At 34.6% G+C, this 24,155-nt stretch overlaps 1 protein-coding gene across 1 annotated transcript in view; it reads right to left on the bottom strand.

The window, feature by feature from the left end:
* DIAPH3 (diaphanous related formin 3) overlaps positions 1–24,155 on the bottom strand; it is a 578,378-nt gene that overhangs the window by 153,377 nt on the left and 400,846 nt on the right. The window contains exon 25 of the mRNA XM_053563890.1: positions 14,529–14,664. Coding sequence (XP_053419865.1) covers positions 14,529–14,664 — 136 coding nt within the window. The remainder of the gene's footprint in view (positions 1–14,528; positions 14,665–24,155) is intronic.

Raw genomic sequence — 24,155 nt, 5'->3', positions numbered from 1 at the left:
AGTATTCTATTTCTATTAGATCCAAGTGCAATGTTTTAGGAATAGGGACGTCAGACATAAAATGGGAATTTTCTCATATGCGAGAGGAAAGATTTGAAAAACAATCCTTCTCAAGCTTTCTCCACCCCATACGAATGTAAGAATTCTGACCAATGTTTGCTTAACATTTGGGCTTTTCTAATATTTTCTAGGAAGAGAAGAAGAGTTCTTTAACTCCCTGCCAAATAAATATAACAACATGAAGACATTTCACATTCAATTCAGCAGACACCATGACTTGAGGAACATTTCCTCAGACTGCAATGCTACTACCTTAATGATGGAATTAGAATACAGTCTAGCCTGCGCATGGTGGCTCACGCCTGTAATCCTAACATGCTAGGAGGCAGAAAAGGGGGAATGGCTTGAGCTCAGGGGCTCTAGGCCAGTCTGTGAAAAAGCGAGAGCCCCACCTCTACAAAAAATAAGTTATAAAAATTAGCTTGGTGTGGTGGCCCATACCTATAGTCCCAGCTACTCAGGGGGCTGAAGCAAAGGATTGCTTGAGCCCAGCAATGAGTGCAGTGCGCCATGATGATGTCACTGCATTCTAGCTGGGGCAACAGAGTGAGACCTTATCTCAAAAACAAAAACAAACAAGTAAACAACAACAACAACAAAAACAAGAACACAGCCTAATCCATCCAAATCCTGTTTCCTTGGACCAAGTTCTTTATCACCCCACAGAAAAGGTCTCTGAAGGTTTTAGTCTAGGGGAAGAGGGAGCAGAATTAGGGTCTTTTCCCAAGAATGAATGGTGTTTCCAATTATCATAAATGATATTGCCATCTACCAAAGGCAAAATTAGAATATGATTAACATAGTCACAGCAAAATGATGGGATAAACTGTTAAACTATTTAATAGATTTAATATTTATTCCATGCATTCAAGAAATAATGAGTGACTACTATCAAAAGGCACTGTGCATTTCCAAGAGAACAGTGTCATTTTGCTGTAACAAATATTAAAATAAATAATAGATAAAAGTTATTGAAAAGTATTTTTATTCACATGTAGATCCAGTGGAAGGTACAAACTAATTAGCATTGAGAATATCCACTGAAAACCAGAGATCATAATTGCAATTTAGCAGTAAAAGAATCATTACTTCTAAAATACATCTGAAATACAACCTAAAGACTGCCTTTTCCTTAGTTCTTGGCCTTTGAATTAAAATAATCCCCTTGGTTCCCCAAGCAAACAATCCTCTGGACTTTGTAACACTTGAAGGTTACTTTGCAGTTGTTAAGAAGAGCAACTGTCATTTAGAATCTCTGAACTAATTGCCAAAGAATCGTAGTTGGAGTGAGTTTGGAGGAGCTCTACCCAGCTTCCTACAGTAGTGATCTCTTACACAATACTCCAGAAAGCTAATGATGAAACCTTGGATTCAACACTAATTTGATGAAATGTTTCCATTTCGCATGAGTTCCTGCCTGAATAGCACTAATAGTTTTAAAAAAAAACATTCAAAGGATTATATTGAACTGAAATTATTGTCACTTCTACCCATTAATGATAATTATTATTGGAAATTCTATGGTGACAATCACTCTAGGCAGGCAATGGTCTCCTAAGAATTGCTTGTTCCAAAAACAGTCAGTCATCTATTTTCTCTTAATACACTACTCTGTCATATTCTTCCTGCCTGGGGCATGCTAGCCTGTGTTAAGGCTGCCCTCAATGTTAACTCTGTTAATATTATGTTGCTTATAATTTCCTCGAAGAATATTGGATAGCTGAGAAAGGAAGCTATCCAGGAAACAATATTTTAAAATCCTATTACAAAATATGTCTAATATCATCTAAACACTAATGCCTATTTATTCCATTTACAAGTAACCGTACAAATATTCAATTTCTCTGCTTAATTTTCCCAGTTTGCCCTAGGGTATATTTATTCACCATTAAAAACCAAATACTATTGAGTTCTTTTTTTTCTGTCTGAGATAATCACTTTAGACTTTGAGCAACCTTCATGACCAAGTTCAGCACCAGTGAATGGATTCCCTTTAACTTGAAGGATTTAATGTCAGAATGACCAAAAATAGAGAAAGAACAGAGAGGGCCTATTAATAAAGAAATAAAAACCTGGCCCCACCTATGACCTTTTGACACATTGGTATTTTCATCTCAAAAGATATACAAACAATAGTACAGAAATACTGGAGGCTGTAAGCTAGGATAAAAGGATAGAAGCACAATGGCTGTGCTAGATTTGCTTACTGAAGCAATCAGCAGCCCAGATGCTGGCTAGCATTGAAAAGTTCAACAGCACGACTGTCCGTTTCAAACTAATAGAATCTAAAAAGCAGATAATTCTCCGTAGTCAGAAATATGCTTAAAGATTACATTTTCACTAATAATTATCATTTATTTTTATCAATATTCTTACTCATTTAACTATTAGATCCTTATTTTCAACACTGACTAGCCATTCTGCAAATGCATGCTTTTAGCTACAAGACAAGAAAAAAATAGTTTTTAAAAAATCAAAGAATAGTATCTAATATTTTATCTAACAATAATAGAGTAATATTGCTCTTTATTAGAAATAAGCAAACTTATTCTGTAATGGCCCAGATAGTAAATATTTTAGGCTTTGTGGGACATGCACTTGTAACATGAAGGGAGCCATAGACAATATGTAAATGTAATAATGAATGTGGCTATTTTCCAATAAAACTTTGTTTATAAAAAAAGGTACAGGCTGTTGGCTCTAGTGCTGAAGTATGATCTACATCTTTACGATACACATAAATAACAATCTGCTAAAATGACCAAAGTGGAAAAGGTTATCTTCTGACCATTTTTATCTGTCAATTATTCGACAAATCTTACTGCGTATCTTCTGTGGTATCTCCTATGTGCACATACTGTGCTAGGTCCTATGAAATAAAGAATGCATAAGGTCATGTTTGGAAATAGATAATTCTATTAAAAGCATAAGACTAAAACCAATGAAATGAGGATAAGCAAATATTCCACATGTAAGTTATGTGGCAAGACATTTAATAGTTTCCAAGAAATGAATTAATGGTAAATACAAATATTCAGAGAAGATATTTCATAGAATGCAAGAATTGAACTAAATTATATTTTATAGGATTCAGCCAGGATTTTGAAACTTTTGGTTTCAGAATTAAGGGAAGGGTATTTATGGCAAAGAGAACACCAGGAATAAATCCAGATAAGTAGAGTGCATTTATTCATCAACAAAAGTAAATATTACTGAGTTCTTTTTTTTCTCTTTGATGTAGAGTGGAGAGTACAACCAGATCAGCAGAAACAAAGAGGAGTCTCTGACGAGCACAAATTTATAGCCTCTAATCTGCAGTTTCTGTGGCCAGTTATTTTATAATTTAGAATTTTTCAACATCATAAGAAAGAAAAAAAGTCCCTATCATGTAAAAATCATACCAAACCTAGTGCAAATCAGGGCAGCATCCTCTAATTAAATTTGTAATTATTTCTGTGGTATGAATATTTACACTGGGTAGAACCTCTTATCAGTGCAGGTCCGGTTTCACATCAAATAACTTTGGATCCCAAAATCCCTTAAAAACTTTTGGTTTCAGAGCATTTTGCATTTCTGAGTTGCAGAAGATATTATGGTCTTATTAGTGAATTTAGCTGTTCTGAGAACAAAAAAAATCCTATTTTTGTTATAAGTTTGTTTGGTTGGTTGTTGCAGTTTTTCTATTGGTACCAGTAAGTATTAAGCTTTAGCGATGATATAGATTTCGCCTCTATGTTAACTGTCATACATATTTTTTTCTGTTTTGAAAGTGATGGACATCTATGAAGGTGATCCACGTTCAGAAGTTTACCTTTCTATGGATCTAAAACAATTGGAGGTGTCTGGAGGCCTCTGTATCTTTAGGATAAATGCTTACATGATGTTTACAAGGTACACTTTAGAGAATATAAATAAGTTCCTTAAAAGATGGAGAGATTTATGGTTAAGTCTGAAAATAAGAATATTTGTTTTCGTTCTTTGAAATTAAAAAGAATGTAACTTCCACCAAATACAAATAGTAATTCCACCCAGCGGTCTGATGTGGATGTATTCATCCAGACAGTAATCCACTGCTTTGGAAAGTAGACACTCTGTAAATAGCTACTGATTAGGAAAGACTGGTAGCTAAGGAATATTCAATCAACATTCCTAATGCCATGACCCTTTAATACAGTTCCTCATGTTGTGGTGACCCCCAACCATACAATTATTTTCGTTGTGGTTGGGGGTCACCACAAGATGAGGAACTGTATTAAAGGGTCACGGCATTAGGAACATTGAGAACCACCGTCAAAGAAGATGCCACACTGTGACTGAGGTCTTAATTACAATAAATGCAGCTGAAGTTATCAAAGTTATAGAATTCTCCATATTGTAATAAGATTAAGATAACTGATTGTTATAATTTTTTTCCAACATTAGAATATAACAGGGTGAATCTGTGCTTGGTAATAGAACAGTTATGAAGAAGTGATATTAATATGAAGGTTTCTTGGATAAAATTCTTAGATGTAATCCATGTTATGACATAAATATTGGCATTGTTTTGCCCCCATAAATTTAATTTTGACTCCAAAAAAATTCAACAGCAAAAATTGGAGTCTATGTTCTACTTGGAATTTAGGTAATATTGCAACCTCATAACAAGGACAACAAAAACTCTTTTGAAATTGTTTTTAAAAAATTAGATGAGTGATAAAGTAATTAGTATGAGGATGTACTACAAAGATGTTTAACAAAGAGTAACATAGAGACTTCTCAAGAAACAAATAAAAAAAGAAACAAAGAAGGAAAAGAGAAAGAAAGGGGGACAGGAAACAAAAGAAAAGGGAAAAGAAAAACCAATCCCTACTTGAAGGTAAGTTGTGCTGGAGAGGTCTGAAATCCTCCTCTCCTGGTCTCTCTTTTCTAAATCTTGGTAGAAAAGGACAGAGGATGGTGTGTGAGCCTTGTACAGCTACAAAGGGAAGATACAAATTTGTTCATATAAAGTTGGGCTCTGAATGTGTTTTCATAATTAAAGCTGTGTTACTTGAGTGCATAATGAAATAATGATTTTACACATACATGAAAACCTGCATAGCTAACTATTAAAGAGACTCTTTGAAAAATTTCCCACCAGATACCCGTTGATACTATTCATAGAATAGAATTTCAGTCTCTTGATACAATCAGAAGGAAAGCATTGTTACTGGTATGGCTGGTAAAGGGAGCAGGAGTATTTCAGGCAAACGTTCTTGAGGAAAGCACACTAGGTGTTCTGTGCCACTTCTAAAACTTACTACACTACAAATTCTGTTTCCTTAACTTCTACTCTGGGTCAAATGATGAAAGTTCTGGAGACATTTTATCCCTTCAGAACTCCTGAGCTCTGGCGTCTCTGTCAGTCCCAGAACTATTCGGAACTATTGAAGAATCTGTCCTTTAAGCAAGGAGGAGTGCTGCTGATACTATCATCCTTCTCTTTGCATTGGGATTAACAAATCTTCAGATAAATGGAAAAATCAAAATGTAGTCTGAACCAGAGTAGCGCAGCACCTCTCATTTTGGCAATCCTCCTCAAACTTGCAAACACAAAGGAAAAGACCACCTGGCTTAAAATCACTGTACCAGAGAGATGGTAAGAAAATAATTCTCAATCTCTGTATAGGTATAGTATACTAACAGTTACTATAATTGCTCTGGTGCCTTTTTCCTGCACCATGGTTAAATTGTCAAGTTCAGAATAATAACATAATAGTTATTAATAAAAATATGACCTCTAGTTGGAAGACTTGAGTATTGGCTTCATGGCTTGTTAAATCTGTGATCGTGTGGAAGTAAATCAAACTTTTTGATAAAATTAGCCTCATAAGATTTTTATAAACATTACATGCAATCATAACCATAGGCAGAGCCTAGCAAATAATATGTGGACAATAAATATTAGTAGCTGTAGTTGTTGATATTTACTATTCTATAAAAGATGGGGGAAAGAAAAAGAGAAATACATCCAAGCCAGTGTAGTTTAATTTGTTCTACCCTTCTATGTAGAGAAATTATTAAAACAATTGGCTTATGTATATGCATCATTTGCCAATAACACAGAAAAGTGAAAGTACTGCACAAAACTAAAATATGCAGTTATGGGAAATAATCTAAGTTTTATAATATCTGTCGAAGATGGAGCACTTGTTAAAGCCTTTATGAAAGCAAGTACAAACATTAATTGCATATCTGTTGAGATTGGCAGAGACATTCCCAAGTAGTATTTATGTAATATGCATTTCCTCTAAAATGGAGTCCTAATTGCTTAGTTATTCTAAATTGCAGAATGAAAAACAAAGGAGCAGTTTTGGCCATGTGGGTAAACAACAGATTTCTAAAAGCTAATTATCTCTTTATTTAATAGACTGAAGTTGCACCAAATGAGACATTTAAGTCTAATAAATAATACACAAATTGTAACCTAAAGACTAAAATATAGAAGACGCTCATATAGTTTTTATTGCTCCATTAAATAAGCTCTTATTTATTTCCCCCACAAAACATAATTACACAACATTGGGTCCATTTCAAGGCCATTCTGATGTGCTATTTAAAAATTATGAGAATCAACTTACATACTCAGGAAGTCTTAAAGCATAATATTTGAATTCTATTATCAAATGCCCTATTTATGTCCATGTTTAATAAACAGAAATGGAGTTTAGAAAAAACTTGTACATAATCACATAAAATTTCTATTACTATTTGTATTAGCAGAAATAATTACACATAAAAATATTTAAACATACTTTAAACAAATAAATAAATACTAGCATTTATGCTTACAAGTTTCTATATTAGATATTTAATACTTCATATATTTTTGAAATTGAAATAGCTCAAATTTCAACATTAACCATAGAAAATGTATTCATGAATGACATCATAAAAATGTAATTGGCTTGTTTATGTAATACCAAATCTTTCAAGAGAAATAACCAAAACTGTGTATGTGAATATTTAAGAAACCTTTAAGCTCATAATTTAAAAAAAAAATGAAAAACCTAATTAGAAGTATTAACACTACAAGATGATAATGGATAAGAAAATGAAATTTCTGGATCCTCTAAACTGATTATACCAACAGGAAGTTAAGCCTGGAAACTGAGTCACATAGTACGTTAGCAATTCTGCTTCCTAGATATTAGTTTACATCTCGTCCTCATTATTCTTGTTCTGTAAATGACTAGGAGAGACCAGATATCAAACACCCCCGGCCCCTGCCATTCCAATCACTGATTTCTGCTACAGATTAACTGCCTTTATTTTCCTGAACCTCTCTCAGACCAAGTGGGACTTATGACCCCTGACAGTTACATCTCCAGTGTGGAATGTTAAATGTACATTTCCCTAATGAAAAAGACCACCTGGATAAATCACATTGCTGTAACTATGCATTAAGCATTACATAGAAAGATGCTAATGTTGTGTTAAACTTCCCCAAACTTCGTGTATATAAACAATGCCAAAAGGCTATATTTTGGAACACTGCTTTCCCTGGCAGACCTTTCTGACCCTTTTGATTATTTTTAGGTTGACAATAACAAGAGATTCCATTCCTTCTTAGTTTTGAAGCTCAAAAGGACTGTTAATGCTTCATTTTTCTTCTTGGATAAACGTAGCCCACTATTTTATCTATATTTTCATTCTATTAACAAAAATCACATTCTGAAATGACAGTGATAATAAATAATGGTGTTGAAGATAGTTGCTAGCTCTCTTGCCAAGGGCAAGTAATGATTTATGATGGGTAAGAAAGAAGAGGGATTTAATTTACTGTGCTACCTCAGGTGGCGAGACAAGAATTTGTACAACTATGAAAAAACTCAGTTCTTATTTGCATGGAGGAAATACTGAAGTCATGAAAATATATGGAAAGAAGCTCCCTATGGGTTTCTGGCAGAGTTATGCCAAGACTTTTCTCTATCATTCAGAGGTATGTGCCTTACAAACAAAAATAACTTAAAACAAAAAGTACCCGGTGCAAAATGTTACTAGAGGTAACAAAATACTAATGTAAATTCAATAATTCACCTTTCCAGCTTGGCTTTCCCACTCTTATTTTTTTTTATTTTTTATTTTTTTTTGTAGAGACAGAGTCTCACTTTATGGCCCTCGGTAGGGTGCCGTGGCCTCACATAGCTCACAGCAACCTCCAACTCCTGGGCTTAAGCAATTCTCTTGCCTCAGCCTCCCAAGTAGCTGGGACTACAGGCACCCGCCACAACGCCCGGCTATTTTTTGGTTGCAGTTTGGCAGGGGCCGGGTTTGAACCCGTCACCCTCGGTATATGGGGCCGGCACCTTACCGACTGAGCCACAGGTGCCACCCCCCACTCTTATTTTTGAAGACTGGGAAAGCCAGGCTGCAATTTCTACAAAGATTTGAGCCATTCTATGTTCCTTGGTAGAACACAACACCTGCAAAGAATAATTATATAAAATTCTATTTGATTTGCACAATAAGATGTTTAAAAAACATATTACATTAGCACATATAGTACAGCATATAAATATGATCTGCTTATCTAAAACAAAATATATTGGTTGCAAATTCTATCAATGTCTAGAATTTCTATTAACCAATATTTTATATTATAAGTTTGATACATGTTAATAGTCTCATTAGCTCTCTAAGACCAAATTTTGTCACCACAACCACTACCCCATACAGTCTACATCTCATTTTACTTCCTACAGATTATTATCTGGAATTATCTTATATATTGAGTTACCTGATACACTCATGAGAATTTTAAACTTCATTACAGAAAGAACCTTACTTATTCTTATTTATTGCTATAATCCCAGCATATAGTTTCTGGGATTGCAACCTATTAGTTGCAATAAAAAGCAAAGCCTAGCTATTAAATTTCTTTTCTAAATAAAATAATAGAAAACCATAACACCTACAGTAGAACTTCTGTAAAATGACCACTTGAGGGACTATACAAGACTGGTCAACATAAGGAACTAGGCCTACTGTACTAATATGTACATATGGTACATATCCAGTCTCCAGAAATTAGGTCAAATCGAGGAGGCAGTCAACAAAGGAGATTCTATTGTATTTTTATAATTATGCAATTTCTTTAATGAATTTTATATTTGTCAAATATTGAGGAACGCACAAAATTCAATGTATTCATTTAAAGGTACAAAAAATGACATTTTACATAAGAATACTTTTGGTAATTAAGTGCTAATTATACATAGTACTTTAGTAATTTATATTTCATAAAGGTTTCAAATGTTGTGAACATTATATTATGATTTGACAAAAAGCATAATTTACATATAATATGGAAAAAGGAGACTGCATGTTTATAATATTTTTAAATTAAAAATTTTAAAATTAAAAATTAAAAAAGGTACAAACATAAGTGCATAATAACATGAACTTATTTGACTAAAGCAGCTACTTTAAGAGACTGAATAGTTTGTCCTTCTACATTAATAATTATTACCTTTAAAGGAAATTTAGGACCATTCAGAATAATCATCATTTATTGGGGTTTTAGAAGAGGATTTCACTTTGGTGAGAAAAAGATATGTTGACCTGCTATGAAATTTGGGATATTATCCCCGGATTCTTTACAATATAATGGTCTACAAGAAAAATAAAATCCAAAGCTGATTTCCAGATTTTTCAGATGTTTCCAAAAGCAGACATCTCAAAAGTAGCTTTCTATATCATAGCTTTGTTTCAGCATCTTTTGTGAAGTGACTCTAATTATATCTATAGAACATTCATATATAACATATTTATTCAGTTTACAGATTACTTTTAAAGTATCTATTTACTTCAATGTCATTTATATAAACCAGTGTTACCCAGACTATGTTCTCTAGGACATTCTCTTGAAAAATGTTAAAATATATGTTACCTCTGCACCTCAGCATATTAAAGGCTTTCGGAAGTCTTATTGGTAAGGATCTTAAATTTATTTGAGACTCACTTATGATAAAATAATTTAATGGATCAAATAAGATGAGCTCCACGATTAACAAAAGATACAATCAAACATTGCTTTAAATTTATCTATTTATTTATTCATTTATTTATATTATTATTATTTTTTAGAGATAGAGTCTCACTTTGTCGCCCTCAGTAGAGTGTGGTGGCATCACAGCTCACAGCAACCTCCAGCTCCTGGGCTTAGGCAATTCTCCTGCCTCAGCCTCCCGAGTGGCTGGGACCACAGGTACCTGCCACAATACCCTGCTATTTTTTTTTGTTGTTGTTGTTTTAGGTTGGCCAGGGATGGGTTCGAACCCACCACCTTCGGTATATGGGGCCAGAGCCCTACTCACTGAGCCACAGGCACCACCCCTTTAAATTTATTTTTAAAATTGAAAATATTCAAATATAAAATTACCTAACTTAAAGCAATATAAATCAATTATTAACCATAAATGATTGAGAAATATTAGAACAGCTTTGGTAAAATAAAGCTGTTCTAATATATTAAAACCTATTTATAAAATATATAAATAATTAAGGAAGAATTACAATTATGTATGTGCATCAGTATTGTATTATGAATTATTAAAACTGGAAAAAATTGAGGTTAATATGAAAATTCGGGAAGGATGATTTTAAAAACTTAAAGGTGATAGAAAAAAATCACGAAGGCAAAGATTAAAATAAAATGTTACAGAACAAAAATGAAACATTTTTATATGTGTCAAGATATAAAAATAAAAAGCCAAATTGGAAGATGTCTAAATATTAATGCATAATGAGCTAAGTTATATAAATACATAACAAAAAGGCTAGGAAAAAACCATTCACTAAAGAGGAAATACAAATAAATGGACTATGAACACTTTTTAAAATGTGTGACTTCAGTAGTACTCACAGAAATGCAAATTAAGATTTGAAACATTACTTCTTAATCTATTAATTAGCAAAAATCTTAAAAAAATTAATAAAATATCCAACCAAGGCACAATCATAACACAATCTTGAATATTGGGGAAATTAGAACAACACTTTTGAGAATCAATTTGGCAATATACATCAAAAGGCTTAAAAATTCTAATGCTTTCCTTTCGTATCAGAATAAAATAATTATAAGGATTTTCTAATTATTTACAGATAAATATATTTATCACGTTGAAAAGTCAGAAATAACTACTGAAAATAATTACTGGAAAGTCAGAAATAACTACTACTTTTATTATGCACTAATAAAAGTTAGAAATGGCACAGCCAGGGATTCAATGAAATAAATAGTAAAAATCACAAATTAAATATGATAAATTATGAATAGCATAAAACATTGAAAAGTTCAACAAGACACAGTGAGATACTAAACCACATATTTACTTGAAGCATAGAAAATAGGAAATATTAAACTTGAAAAAAACTAAAAGGAAAACATACCAAAATGTTAACAGTGATTCTTTGTATAGGGAGTTTATGGGTAATGGTATTTGGATCTACTGCTTTTTAGATGTTTCCTACTATATATAATGTAAAGGCATCATTTTAAGTTTAGAAAATAAAATAAATTTGTCCTATTTTTTTTATTTTGAGAGTCTTCCAGTCTCACTCTATCGCCCCACTTAGAGTGCACTGAAGTCATCACAGCTCACTACAACCTCAAACTTCCCAATTCATCCTCTTGACTCAGCCTCCCGACTAGCTGAGGGACATGCCACCATGCCCAGCTAATTTTTCTGTTCTTAAAAATGGAACTTTTATTTAGGAGAAATATAATTTAAACTTTATTGATATTACATTGGAAGTTTTATTAAAATTTTTGTGTGTTAAGCTTTCAACTTTTCAAATTGATCTCACAGAATTTCTGAAAAGCTTCATGTGATCAGAACCTTGGACAGAAACCACAAACAAATAGCCCATCTGCCATCTAGTAACTAATTTAGATCACTCTGTAGCTGACACTAAAAGAGCTAATATTCAAATACAAAAATGCTCTGTAAATTAGGCAATAATATATTAGTTTTAAATTATTTATAGAAGCATGTTTTAAAATCAGTGCTAAACCTTTCTAATCTCCATTTTTGTCAAAACTTTAAGATGTTTCTGAGAATATTACCTGAATTTCAAACATAAACAAGGAATTATGCTTAGATGATTTTTTTTCCCTACAAAAAATAAGTGCAATACATTAAGGTACCCAGTTTGCTTTATTAAACATAAAATATGCCTGTAAGATTGAAAGAAAAGAAGGCAAAGTAGGCATCTCTCTCTCTCCCTGGGTACACCTTAGGTGAATTTGCAGCCCTGAATTGTAAACCATGGTGATTTAGCTGTGAAGCTGATAGATTTTAATTAAAGCCTTCTGCAATCCTTAGTGGTTTGGATGTGGAAGAGCCAGAATTTTCAGAGAGTGAAAATGTAACTACAATTTACTTAATCATTTTGCTTTTAAATTAGTGGTATCTTTTAGCTTTTTAAAATATATATGACCTGATCAAACTAAAAAGCTTCTGCACAGCCAAGAACACAGTAAGTAAAGCAAGCAAACAGCCCTCAGAATGGGAGAAGATATTTGCAGGTTATGTCTCTGACAAAGGTTTAATAACCAGAGTCCACAGAGAACTCAAACGTATAAGCAAGAAAAGAACAAGTGATCCCATTGCGGGCTGGGCAAGGGACTTGAAGAGAAACTTCTCTGAAGAAGACAGGCGCACGGCCTACAGACATACGAAAAAATGCTCATCATCTTTAATCATCAGAGAAATGCAAATCAAAAACTACTTTGAGATATCATCTAACTCCAGTAAGATTAGCCCATATCACAAAATCTCAAGAGCAGAGATGTTGGCATGGATGTGGAGAAAAGGGAACACTTCTACACTGCTGGTGGGAATGCAAATAAATACATTCCTTTTGGAAAGATGTTTGAAGAACACTTAGAGATCTCAAAATAGATCTGCCATTCAATCCTATAATTCCTCTACTAGGTATATAACCAGAAGACCAAAAATCACATCATAACAAAGATATTTGTACCAGAATGTTTATTGCAGCCCAATTCATAATTGCTAAGTCATGGAAAAGGCCCAAGTGCCCATCGATCCACGAATGGATTAATAATTTGTGGTATATATACACCATGGAATATTATGCAGCCTTAAAGAAAGATGGAGACTTTGCCTCTTTCATGTTTACATGGATGGAGCTGGAACATATTCTTCTTAGTAAAGTATCTCAAGAATGGAAGAAAAAGTATCCAATGTACTCAGCCCTACTATGAAACTAATTTATGGCTTTCATATGAAAGCTGTAACCCAGTTATAACCTAAGAATATGGGGAAGGGGGAGAGGGAGAAGAGGAAGAGGGGAGGATGGGCAGAGGAGGGTGATTGGTGGGATTACACCTCTGGTGCATCTTACAAGGATACATGTGAAACTTAGTAAATGGAGAATATAATTGTCTTAACGCAATAACTAAGAAAATGCCAGGAAGGCTATATTAACCAGTGTGATGTAAATGTGTCAAACTGTTTATAAAACCAGTGTATGGTGCCCCATGATCGCATTAATGTACACAGCTATGATTTAATAATAAAAAAATAATAAAAAATAAAATAAAATATATATGCATATTTTTGTGTAAAATTTCAGTATAAATCTCTAAAAGATACTCTAAAACAGCAGTTCTCAACCTGTGGGTCGTGACCCACAGGAACTGTATTAAAGGGCCATGGCATTAGGAAGGTTGAGAACCACTGCTCTAAAACATATTGACATACTAATAACAATACTGGCAAGTGTACAAGAAAATACAGTATCCACCTTTTTCTAATTGCTTTTTCTACAATGATTATTGGTATTAGAACACATATAAATTCTATATATCACAACTGGTTATCGGTCTTTTATGTCTCTCTCTTTTTTTTTTTTTTTTTTTATTGTTGGGGATTCATTGAGGGTACAATAAGCCAGGTTACACTGATTGCAATTGTTAGGTAAAGTCCCTCTTGCAATCATGTCTTGCCCCCATAAAGTGTTACACACACCAAGGCCCCACCCCACTCCCTTTGTCCCTCTTACGTCTCTTTTAATCAATGTTTTCCCTCCATCCCTGTTTTCTCTCCTCAGATTTTTTGTTGAAGAAACCAGGTTACCTGTCCTATAGAATTTTCCATAGTCCATTTCTTATAGTTGTTAATTTATTAATTGACATTTTACAATTGGTTATCAAATCAGTACTCAAAGAAAGGCAAATATACGGACACTGAAGAGGACAGCCGAGGACCAAGTCACCTGTGACTAGCATTGGAATAAAGACGCAACTTGTTGGCAAACAAAAGGGAGGGAAGGCCCATAAAGAAAGAATTGCTCTATGGCTTAATTACAGAAACAAGTGATCATAATTTCTAAACATATACACTACAGTGATAACAAAGTAGTCAGAATAAATCTCAAGTGTACATGGAATAAATACCAAATTTGATAGTACTCACCAGTCTTCATTTCTAATAAGCGCTTTTTCTTTTGCTGGCGTTCAAGTCTCTCTTTCTCTGCTAATTCTTTAGCTATTCTAGCACGTTTCTCTTTTTCCTCTGCTTCTCTCTTTCTGATGTTCTCTTTTATTGCTTGCTATTACAAAAAACAAATTTGAAAACTGATCAATTTTAACCACAGTAATTCTGTAAGAAAATGGAAAATTATGAATCTCAAAATATACTCCAGGTAGAATTGTGATTGAGTATCTTTTAGATAACAGTCCTGATACTAGTAACACAATTTAAAAAAATACGTACATAAATCCTTATTAAATATAATACTATGTATTATTTACCCACATGAAAATAAAGAGCATTTAATCAAACTGCTTTCCCATATGCATTTCCAAAAGTGTATCTAGGAACTATATTCATTTTCAATATGTCCTCTGCTAAGTAAATTATTAATTATAAGAAAAATAGCTAAAGAAATGATAGAAAAGAGCTGAAATCTTGTAACGGCTACTTTATATTACTATCATATATGAAATTTTCTTATATAGAGAGAAACATCATAGAGAAAACCAAACAAATAGCATTTCAGAAGCAAATGATAGTATGCTAGTCAGAAGATGATCTCAACAGATTTCTAATTAGCTAACTTTTTTATTTCCTAAGTTTTATTTATAATTCAAGACATGCCTCTCATATGACATTAATGGGAATTAGCTGGTAAAAATAGATTTTTGTAAGTACCAACAAATAGCATGGCACCCTATTATAATCTCTTGTAGAGATTGTATTTTATCCCAATAAAACCAAGCTAGTTTATAATCAATGGTATTAAATAGAAAAGTATATAACAAACTGTAACTAATAGGTAGCTTATTATTATTGAGAGGAGGCTTTTATTTCTTCTTTAGTGCAGTATTCTTTGTTTTTAAAATCCTGGAGATAGTACAAGATCTTCATTGAAAATCACATAATAAAATTTAGTATTTCTGACTAGAATAGTGAATGGAAAAGTACAAGGAAAAGAGGAGGAACAAAAAGCATAGAAGTAGAGGCAATATTAACTCATGTATTCATCCATTCATTCAGTAAATACTAAGAAACTACTCAATGATACCCTTGTAAGGACAAGAGAGAAGAAGAAAGAGCTTGTGAGATTGAGCAAAGTGCTCTGGCAAGTACTCTAAAACAAATTTACATTTCATGTGGTAGCGTGAGGTGGGAGGCAGAGGTAGACAATAAACAACAAAATAATAAGAGAGTGAAATGACAGACTGTGGGGTTACTTTACAGCAGAAACTTAGATAACGTCTTGCTCTCACATTTGATCTGAGCACAATCGTGAATGCCAAGGAGCCAGCCGGGTGATAATCTGGAGGGAGAACATATGAGGCAGAGGAAGTACTAATGCAAAGGCTGTTGGTGGGTATGGAAGATAAAAGGCTGGGGTAGAGGTATAGATGAAGGTACTGATCGTTCAGAGTCTTTTAGGCCAAGATAGGGAGATTGGATTTTCTTTTAAGGGTAGTGAAAATAACAGGTGATTTTCAAGCAGAAAAAATACAAGATTAAGCACTCTGAGATACAAGTACTAATCAAAAACCTTTGTACCAATCTGTCTTTTCACAGGTATTTGTATAATGAATAGTATTAGAAGACAGAGGTAGGATCTACATCCTAAGCAAATAGATTTGTTATTGTACAGAATGATAAGCCAGGGCATAAGTTAGATAGTCTTACTACTTATTATGATTAGGTTCCTTAAATCCAGGATTCCTCTCCAATAACACAAACCACTATGCATGTAGGTGCTACCTGTTCCTCTTCACACTGCCCTGTGGAAATGTGGGCTTAGGAATTTGCAAAATTGTTTAATCTGGCTACTGCTATTTCTGTGAGTAATTAGCTTTTCTTTGTCTCTTACACCACAATCTTGCTTTCTGTCAACATCCAGGAAAGTATGACAAGTCAACGTGTTAGCCTGCCAGATAAACTCTCAAACTTCTCAAGGTTCTTGATATATATTAACACTAATTATTATTGCTAAGCTATGAAATATCTGCTGTAATACTATATGCTTTAGCGTGCAAACCCTCCAAATCTCAAATTGCATTCTGGATTCTCCATTCTTAGACAGAATGGCTAAGTACTTGTTCACGGGAATGAAAGTAGTAAGGGGCAATACATTTCAAGTATTGAACACTAAGCTACAGTCAGTGTTTCTCTGTTATGTTGCTTCATATTATAGTCACATAATTTAAAAGTCAACTACAAGACACTAGTTGCTAAAAAGAATCAATGAAAATTAGAAAGGTATGAAAAAAAGACATCACAAAAGGATTACAGAAAATAAGCATGAGTTCAAAGATAATCATGTATGTGTGTGAGCCCGTGACCCGTATATGTATCCATAAGGGAGAGGGAATAGGAAGAGTGGTTTGTGAAGGAGAAAAGAATAAGCAAGTTTCAGGACGCAAAACTATATGCCCTGCTTGAGGGAAATGAATCTGAGGAATCTGTAATAAATAATGTATCACATAGCTTATTTATGAATCTAATTAAGGTATAACATCTTCTGATGTGAATTTTGTACTCTAATAACTGGATACATTGCAATATGAGCATATAATAGACCATTTATTTTCAGATATGATTGCCACACCATTTTAGTATTCCATTGGGCAATAAAAATTACTTTCTAAGACCTATGGAAATAATGTTTATATTTAGAAATAAGATCTGAAGGATTTCTTAGACTTATTTTGTTTTATGAGAAATGCACTATTGATTTTAATTTAAAAGCCTACCTTATTTAAAACATATCTTATTTTGACATTATATCTATTATGAGAAGAATTTTAGCTGAAAAATACCAATACACTGTACAGAAATAGATATTTAGTATAAAACTTCTATTCCAGTTCAAAAAGTAATTTGGCATTTTCATTTATTACAAATGTAAGAAGTAAAGGTAGGCTAAAATAGAAAAGCTGAAGAGATGGAGAACACTACTCTAGGCAAAACTACCTCTTAGTTATTTGAATACTAAAGTCAAGGAAGTTAAGGATAAGCCAGACATAAACAGAGTTGGCTATAAGATACTGAATTTCTTTTCTAACTCATCTTATTCTTGACCTTGTTTCAATTTAGACAAATGGCAAATAAACTGTGCCACCATTTACTACTTTCAGCTATGTTTTGCCAAAAGAAATTCTTTCAATGTAATTAAAACACAGCACCCTTCTACCTCCCAGTAGAATGGTAACTACCATTCCCTTTTCCACTTAAATGAGTTTGACTTCTTTAGATTTCATGTATAGAAGAGATTATGTGTTATTTTTCTCTGTAAGTATGGCTTCTTTCACTTAACATGATGTCTCCTAGGTTCATCCAATTGTCACAAACGACATTTTTAAAGGCTGAATAGTATTTCATTGCGTATATTTACAATTTACAAATCCACTTATCTCTTGATGGAATCAATATTTTTGAGTGTTACGAGATGGGCAGTAAATACACTTTTTCCTCATCCTTCCCCCATTAGTCTACAAAGTCCCTCTTTGGGACTTCCAGTGACCAGGTATGTGATGATCTCTTTGGGAGCAGTTTTGATCCATTTGGTCAATGTATCAATTTGCAGAAACAATAGTATCTTATTTATCATGACTTATGTCTTATTTTTCATTTTTAGAAATGTCTTCAATATTCTTAGCCCTTTGTTCTTCCATTTATACTGTAGAAAAGACTTAAGATTCTTTGAAAACAAAAATAAATAAATGGGACCTGATCAAGTCAAAAAGCTTCTTCACAGCTAAAGACACAGTCAATAAAACAAACAGAAAACCCTGGGAATGGGAGAAGATATTTTTATGTTAAGAACCTGACAAAGGGCTAATCTATGAAGAATTTAAGCAAATCAAACAAAAGTAACCAACCCCATTAATCATGGGGTAAGACACATGCACAGAATATTTTCCCAAGAGGACAAATGGCCAACAAGCACATGAAACATTGCTCACTGTCCCTAAGCATCAGAGAAATGCAAATAAAAACCACTTTGAGAAACACCTAACACCAGTGAGAAAAGCACACATCACAAGGTCCCAAAGCTGTAGATCCTGGTGAGGGTGTGTGTGTGTGGGGAATCACTTATGCACTGTTGGTGGGATTGAAAACTAGTTCAGCCGTTTTGGAAAGAAGGACAATCTTCAAAGTGCTAAATGTAAACCTTCCATTTGACCTTGTAATCCCATTACTAGGGATTAAATAACCCAGGAGAAAGAAAATCATTTTACTTATAAGGACATTTACATTTGAATGTTTATAGCAGCTAAATTCATAATCAAAAGGAGCTGGAAACAACCCACAAGCCCATCAACCCATGAATGTATCAGTAAACTGTGACATGTGCATACCATGGAACGCTATTCAGCCAAAAAAGATGGAGACTTTGCATCCTTTGTGTTTACCTGGGTGGTTATGGATAATATTCTTCTAAGTAAAGTATCTTGAATATGGAGAAGGAAGCACCCTATTTACCCAATACTAAGTTGAAATTAGTAGATGAACAACTATAGGCCCACACGAGAGGAAAACAAGAAAACCATGTTTTAAAATAGTTTGTTGTGTTGTAGTACGGTAGATCTTTTAAGAGTCCCTAGTAAGCAATATTATGATAAGCAAAGTCCTCAAAAGTGTGTTCTGTAAAACTGAACAACAGAGACCTTAATTTATTTCTTAAGAATGTCTGTATTTTACACACACACACACACACACACACACACACATATACATAGTGGTAGTTCTTATATACTTTATTTTGGGGGTTTCCTTATACATGTCTTTTAGAATCCAGAGGCAAACGAAGGTAATTGGGCAGTCATACGAAGTCAGTCCTGAGCAAGCACTGAAAACAGTTTGTTGAATAAAGATCAAGAAAGTCTTGAAGAATACATTAAGTTTGGAATTTCATCACATTTAGAAACTATTCTTAAAAAGTTGTCTGAATTTGGGTGGAGAGCAAGATGGCGGCCGAGTAACAGCTTCCTTGCATCTGGGCACTGTGAGTCTGGGGAGATAAGACTCCAGGCATCTCTGGCTGGTGGGATCTGCCTATAATCATCCCTTTGAGGATACAAGGAGTCAGTGAGAGACTTCTGGATCCCAAGAGGAGGACAAAAACAGTGGAAAACTGGCAAGTAATCACGTGTGTTCGATTGGTCTAATCCAGCAGACAGCTGTTAGTGCAGTAGCAGCGAGACTGCAAACCGGAAAGGTCTTACCTGTGAACCTTTTTGGGGTTTTGGACATGGCACTCAGTTGAACTGCCTTGGGGAGAGCTTGAGCGGGAGTGCAGAGAACTTTGGGCATTGTCTGGGACCCCAGACTGAGCCGCTGAGCTGGACAGACGGAGCTAATAGTGTTTGGCTGTGGGCTGCAGGGAGCCATTGTGAGAGAATTGCCCCAACAAGGTCCACCCTAGGGGTTGTAGAGCAAGGATTGGGCGGTATATAGTAACCTAGAGACTCAGCAGCCTAAAAGCGGGGTCTGAGTCGCCTTACAGACCTAACCCTCAGGGGCAGAGTGAGACCGGTTTTGGCACAATGGGTAAGTGGATAGCTACTTCACCAGTGATTCCAGTGACAAGCACTTTCCTGGGAAAGCTTCTGCTTAGCAAGTTAGAAGATTAAGGTGCCTTTTAAGAAGGCTGAAGAGAGACTTAGGGTGTCTACCCTGTGGGGTTTGAGAAATCAGTAGCCTCGAGTCGTATCAGCACTGTGATTAACATCTCATACCCCAGAAGACCACGTGTTGCCCAGACAATATTCAACAAGATATATATACTGCTTTGTTTTTGTTTGTTGTTTTTTTTTTGTTTTCTGTTTATTTTGATGTTGTTTGCTTTGTTTTTTAATTACAACATTTTCCGTACAGATTTTTTCTTTTCTTTCTCCAGTTTTCTAAATAAAAAAATTTCCCATTGCAGCCCTTTTTAATAACTAGAACTTCATTTTTGCTAGTGTTTCTACCCCTATTATATGGTTTTTCACCCAATTTTATCCCGTAAAGTTATCTGTTTGCTTGTTTTGGTTTGATTTATAGCATTTTTGTCTTTCCTCTCTACTTGGTAGAGGTGGGGTATTGTGTCTGATCAGGTTAGCAAAGAGTTGCTGACCTCAAGGGAACCACCCAACTGGGCACCTCCAGAGGTTGGGGTTTTTTAAGTTGTGTCAAAGTACCCTACTGTACACCTATATTGCTCTGTCTCCCTCTTTCTGTGCCTCTCTTCTTTTTGTCAATATTCCTTTTACCCACCCCCTTTCCTTTCTCTATTGTCTTTTCGTTCTTTCCTTCTTTCATTCATCCCTTCTTACTTTTCACCCTTCTCATCCTTCTGATCCTATACCAAAAGGACTCATCGAAACCTTAGTCCACAGGCACGGGAACTTAAAGAGCAAGAGGAAGTGACAGGAAAATGGGAAAAAGGAAACAGATAAAAGAAATCACTCATGAGGAAGAATCAGCAGAAAACTCCAAGCAACATGAAGAACCAGTCCAGAACAACCCCACCAAGGGTCCATGAGGTAGCTACTGCAGAGGATTCTCCCAATAAAGAAATGTTAGGAATGACAGAAAGGGAATTTAGAATACACATGATGGAAACAATGAAGGAAATGATGGAAACAATGAAGGAAACTGCTAAAAGAGGAAAATAACCAAAAGGAAATCCAAAAACAGAGACAAATAAGAGATGAACGATATGAATAATACAGAAAGGATATAGCAGAGCTGAAGGAACTGAAGCAGTCAATTAGGGAACTTAAAGATGCAATGGAAAGTATCAGCAACAGGTTAGACCATGCAGAACAAAGAATTTCAGAAGTAGAACACAAAGTTCCTGAGATAACTCAGATAGTAAAAGAGACAGAAAAGAAGAGAGAGAAAGCAGAATATTCACTGTCAGAATTATGGGACCTTATGAAGTGTTTCAACATACGAGTTATAGGAATCCCAGAAGTGGGAAGAAGAATGCTGCAGAGGAATGGAAGTCATACTAGAGAATATTATAAAAGAAAATTTCCCAAATGCCACCAAAGATTCTGACACACTGCTATCAGAGGGATATCGGACCCCATGTCGCCTCAACTCTAACCGAGCTTCTCCAAGACACATTGCGAGGAACCTGTCCAAAGTCAAGACAAAAGAAAAGATTCTGCAAGCTGCTAGGAATAAGCGCCAGTTGACCTACAGGGACAAATCCATCCAAGTGACTGCAGACTTCTCTAATCAAACTTTCCAAGCAAGAAGACAATGGTCATCTACCTTTAATCTACTTAAACAGAACAATTTCCAGGCCAGAATTTTGTACCCTGCTAAGCTAAGCTTGAAAATTGACAGAGAAAGCAAATCATTTATGGATATACAAACATTGAGGAAATTCACCACAACAAGACCAGCTCTACAGGAAATACTTCAACCTGTTCTGCACACTGACCACCACGATGGATCAGCAGCAAAGTAAGAACTCAGAAATTAAAGGACAGAACCAAACCTCCACACTGATGCAAAAGATAAAACTAAGCAATGGACTCTCACCAAATAAGACGAATAGAATACTACCACACTTATCAATTATCTCAATAAATGTTAATGGCTTGAATTCCCCACTCAAGAGACATAGATTGGCTGACTGGATTAAAAAACACAAGCCATCCATTTCCTGTCTGTAAGAAATACACCTGGCTTCAAAAGACAAATTAAAGCTCCAAGTCAAGGGTTAGAAGACAATTTTTCAGGCAAATGCAATTCAGAAGAAAAGAGGAGTTGCGATCTTATGTTCAGATACATGTGGATTTAAAGCAACTGACGTCCAAAAAGACAAAGATGGTCACTTTATATTGGTCAAGGGAAAAATACAACAAGACGACGTTTCAATTCTAAATATTTATGCACCCAGTTTAAATGCTCCCAGATTCTTGAAACAGACCTTACTCAGTCTGAGCAATATGATATCCAATAATACCATCATAACAGGGGACTTTAACAGTCCTCTTACGAGGAGCTGGACAGATCCTCTAAACAGAAATTAAACAAAGATATAAGAGATTTAAATGAGACCCTAGAACAACTGTGCTTGATAGACGCATATAGAACACTCCATCCCAAAGATAAAGAGTACACATTCTTCTCATCACCCCATGGAACATTCTCCAAAATAGATCATAACCTGGGACACAAAACAAATATCAACAGAATAAAAAGAATTGAAATTTTACCTTGTATCTTTTCAGATCATAAGGCACTAAGGGTGGAACTCAACTCTAACAAAAACGTTCGACCCCACACAAAGACATGGAAATTAAACAATCTTCTGTTGAATAACAGATGGGTGCAGGAAGAAATAAAACAGGAAATTAGTAACTTCCTTGAGCATAACGACAATGAAGACACAAGCTACCAAAACCTGTGGGATACTGCAAAAGCAGTTCTGAGAGGAAAATTTATCACTTTAGATGCCTACATTCGAAAAACACAAAGAGAGTGCATCAACAAACTCTCAAGCCATCTTATGGAGTAGGAAAAAGAAAACAATCTAAGCCTAATGTCAGTAGAAGAAATCTCCAAAATCAAATCAGAGATCAATGAAATTGGAAACAAAAGAATCATTCAGAAAATTAATGAAACAAGGAGTTGGTTTTTTGAAAAAATTAATAAAATAGATAAACCATTGGCCAGACTAAAGAGAAATAGAAAAGTAAAATCTCTACTAACCTCAATCAGAAATGATAAAGGGGAAATAACAACTGATCCCACAGAGATACAAGAGATCATCTCTGGATACTACCAGAAACTCTATGCCCAGAAATTTGACAATGTGAAGGAAATGGATCAATATTTGGAATCACACCCTCTCCCTAGACTGAGCCAGGAAGAAATAGAGCTCCTGAACAGACCAATTTCAAGTACCAAGATCAAAGAAACAATAAAAAATCTTCCAACCAAAAAATGCCCTGGTCCAGATGGCTTCACACCAGAATTCTATCAAACCTTCAAGGAAGAGCTTATTCCTGTACTGCAGAAATTATTACAAAAAATTAAGGAAGAAGGAATCTTCCCCAACACATTCTTGAAGCAAACATCACCCTGATACCAAAACCAGGAAAAGACCCAACCAAAAAGGAGAATTTCAGACCAATCTCACTCATGAATATAGATGCAAAAATTCTCAACAAAATCCTAGCCAATAGATTACAGCTTATAATCAAAAAAGTCATTCATCATGATCAAGTAGGTTTCATCCCAGGGATGCAAGGCTGGTTTAACATACGAAAGTCCATAAACATTATCCACCATATTAACAGAGGCAAAAATAAAGATCATATGATCCTCTGAATAGATGCAGAAAAAGCATTTGATAAAATCCAGCATCCTTTTCTAATTGGAACACTGAAGAGTATAGGCATAGGTGGCACATTTCTAAAACTGATTGAAGCTATCTCTGACAAACCCACAGCTAATATTTTACTGAATGGAGTAAAACTGAAAGCTTTTCTTCTTAAAACTGGAACCAGACAAGGTTGTCCTCTGTCACCTTTACTATTCAAAATAGTGCTGGAAGTTCTAGCCAATACA

This window comes from Nycticebus coucang, chromosome 15, assembly GCF_027406575.1.
Source record: "Nycticebus coucang isolate mNycCou1 chromosome 15, mNycCou1.pri, whole genome shotgun sequence".
Taxonomy (NCBI): domain Eukaryota; kingdom Metazoa; phylum Chordata; class Mammalia; order Primates; family Lorisidae; genus Nycticebus; species Nycticebus coucang.
The sequence above is the reverse complement of the archived record's forward strand: the minus strand, read 5'-3'. Positions and strand labels throughout refer to the sequence as shown.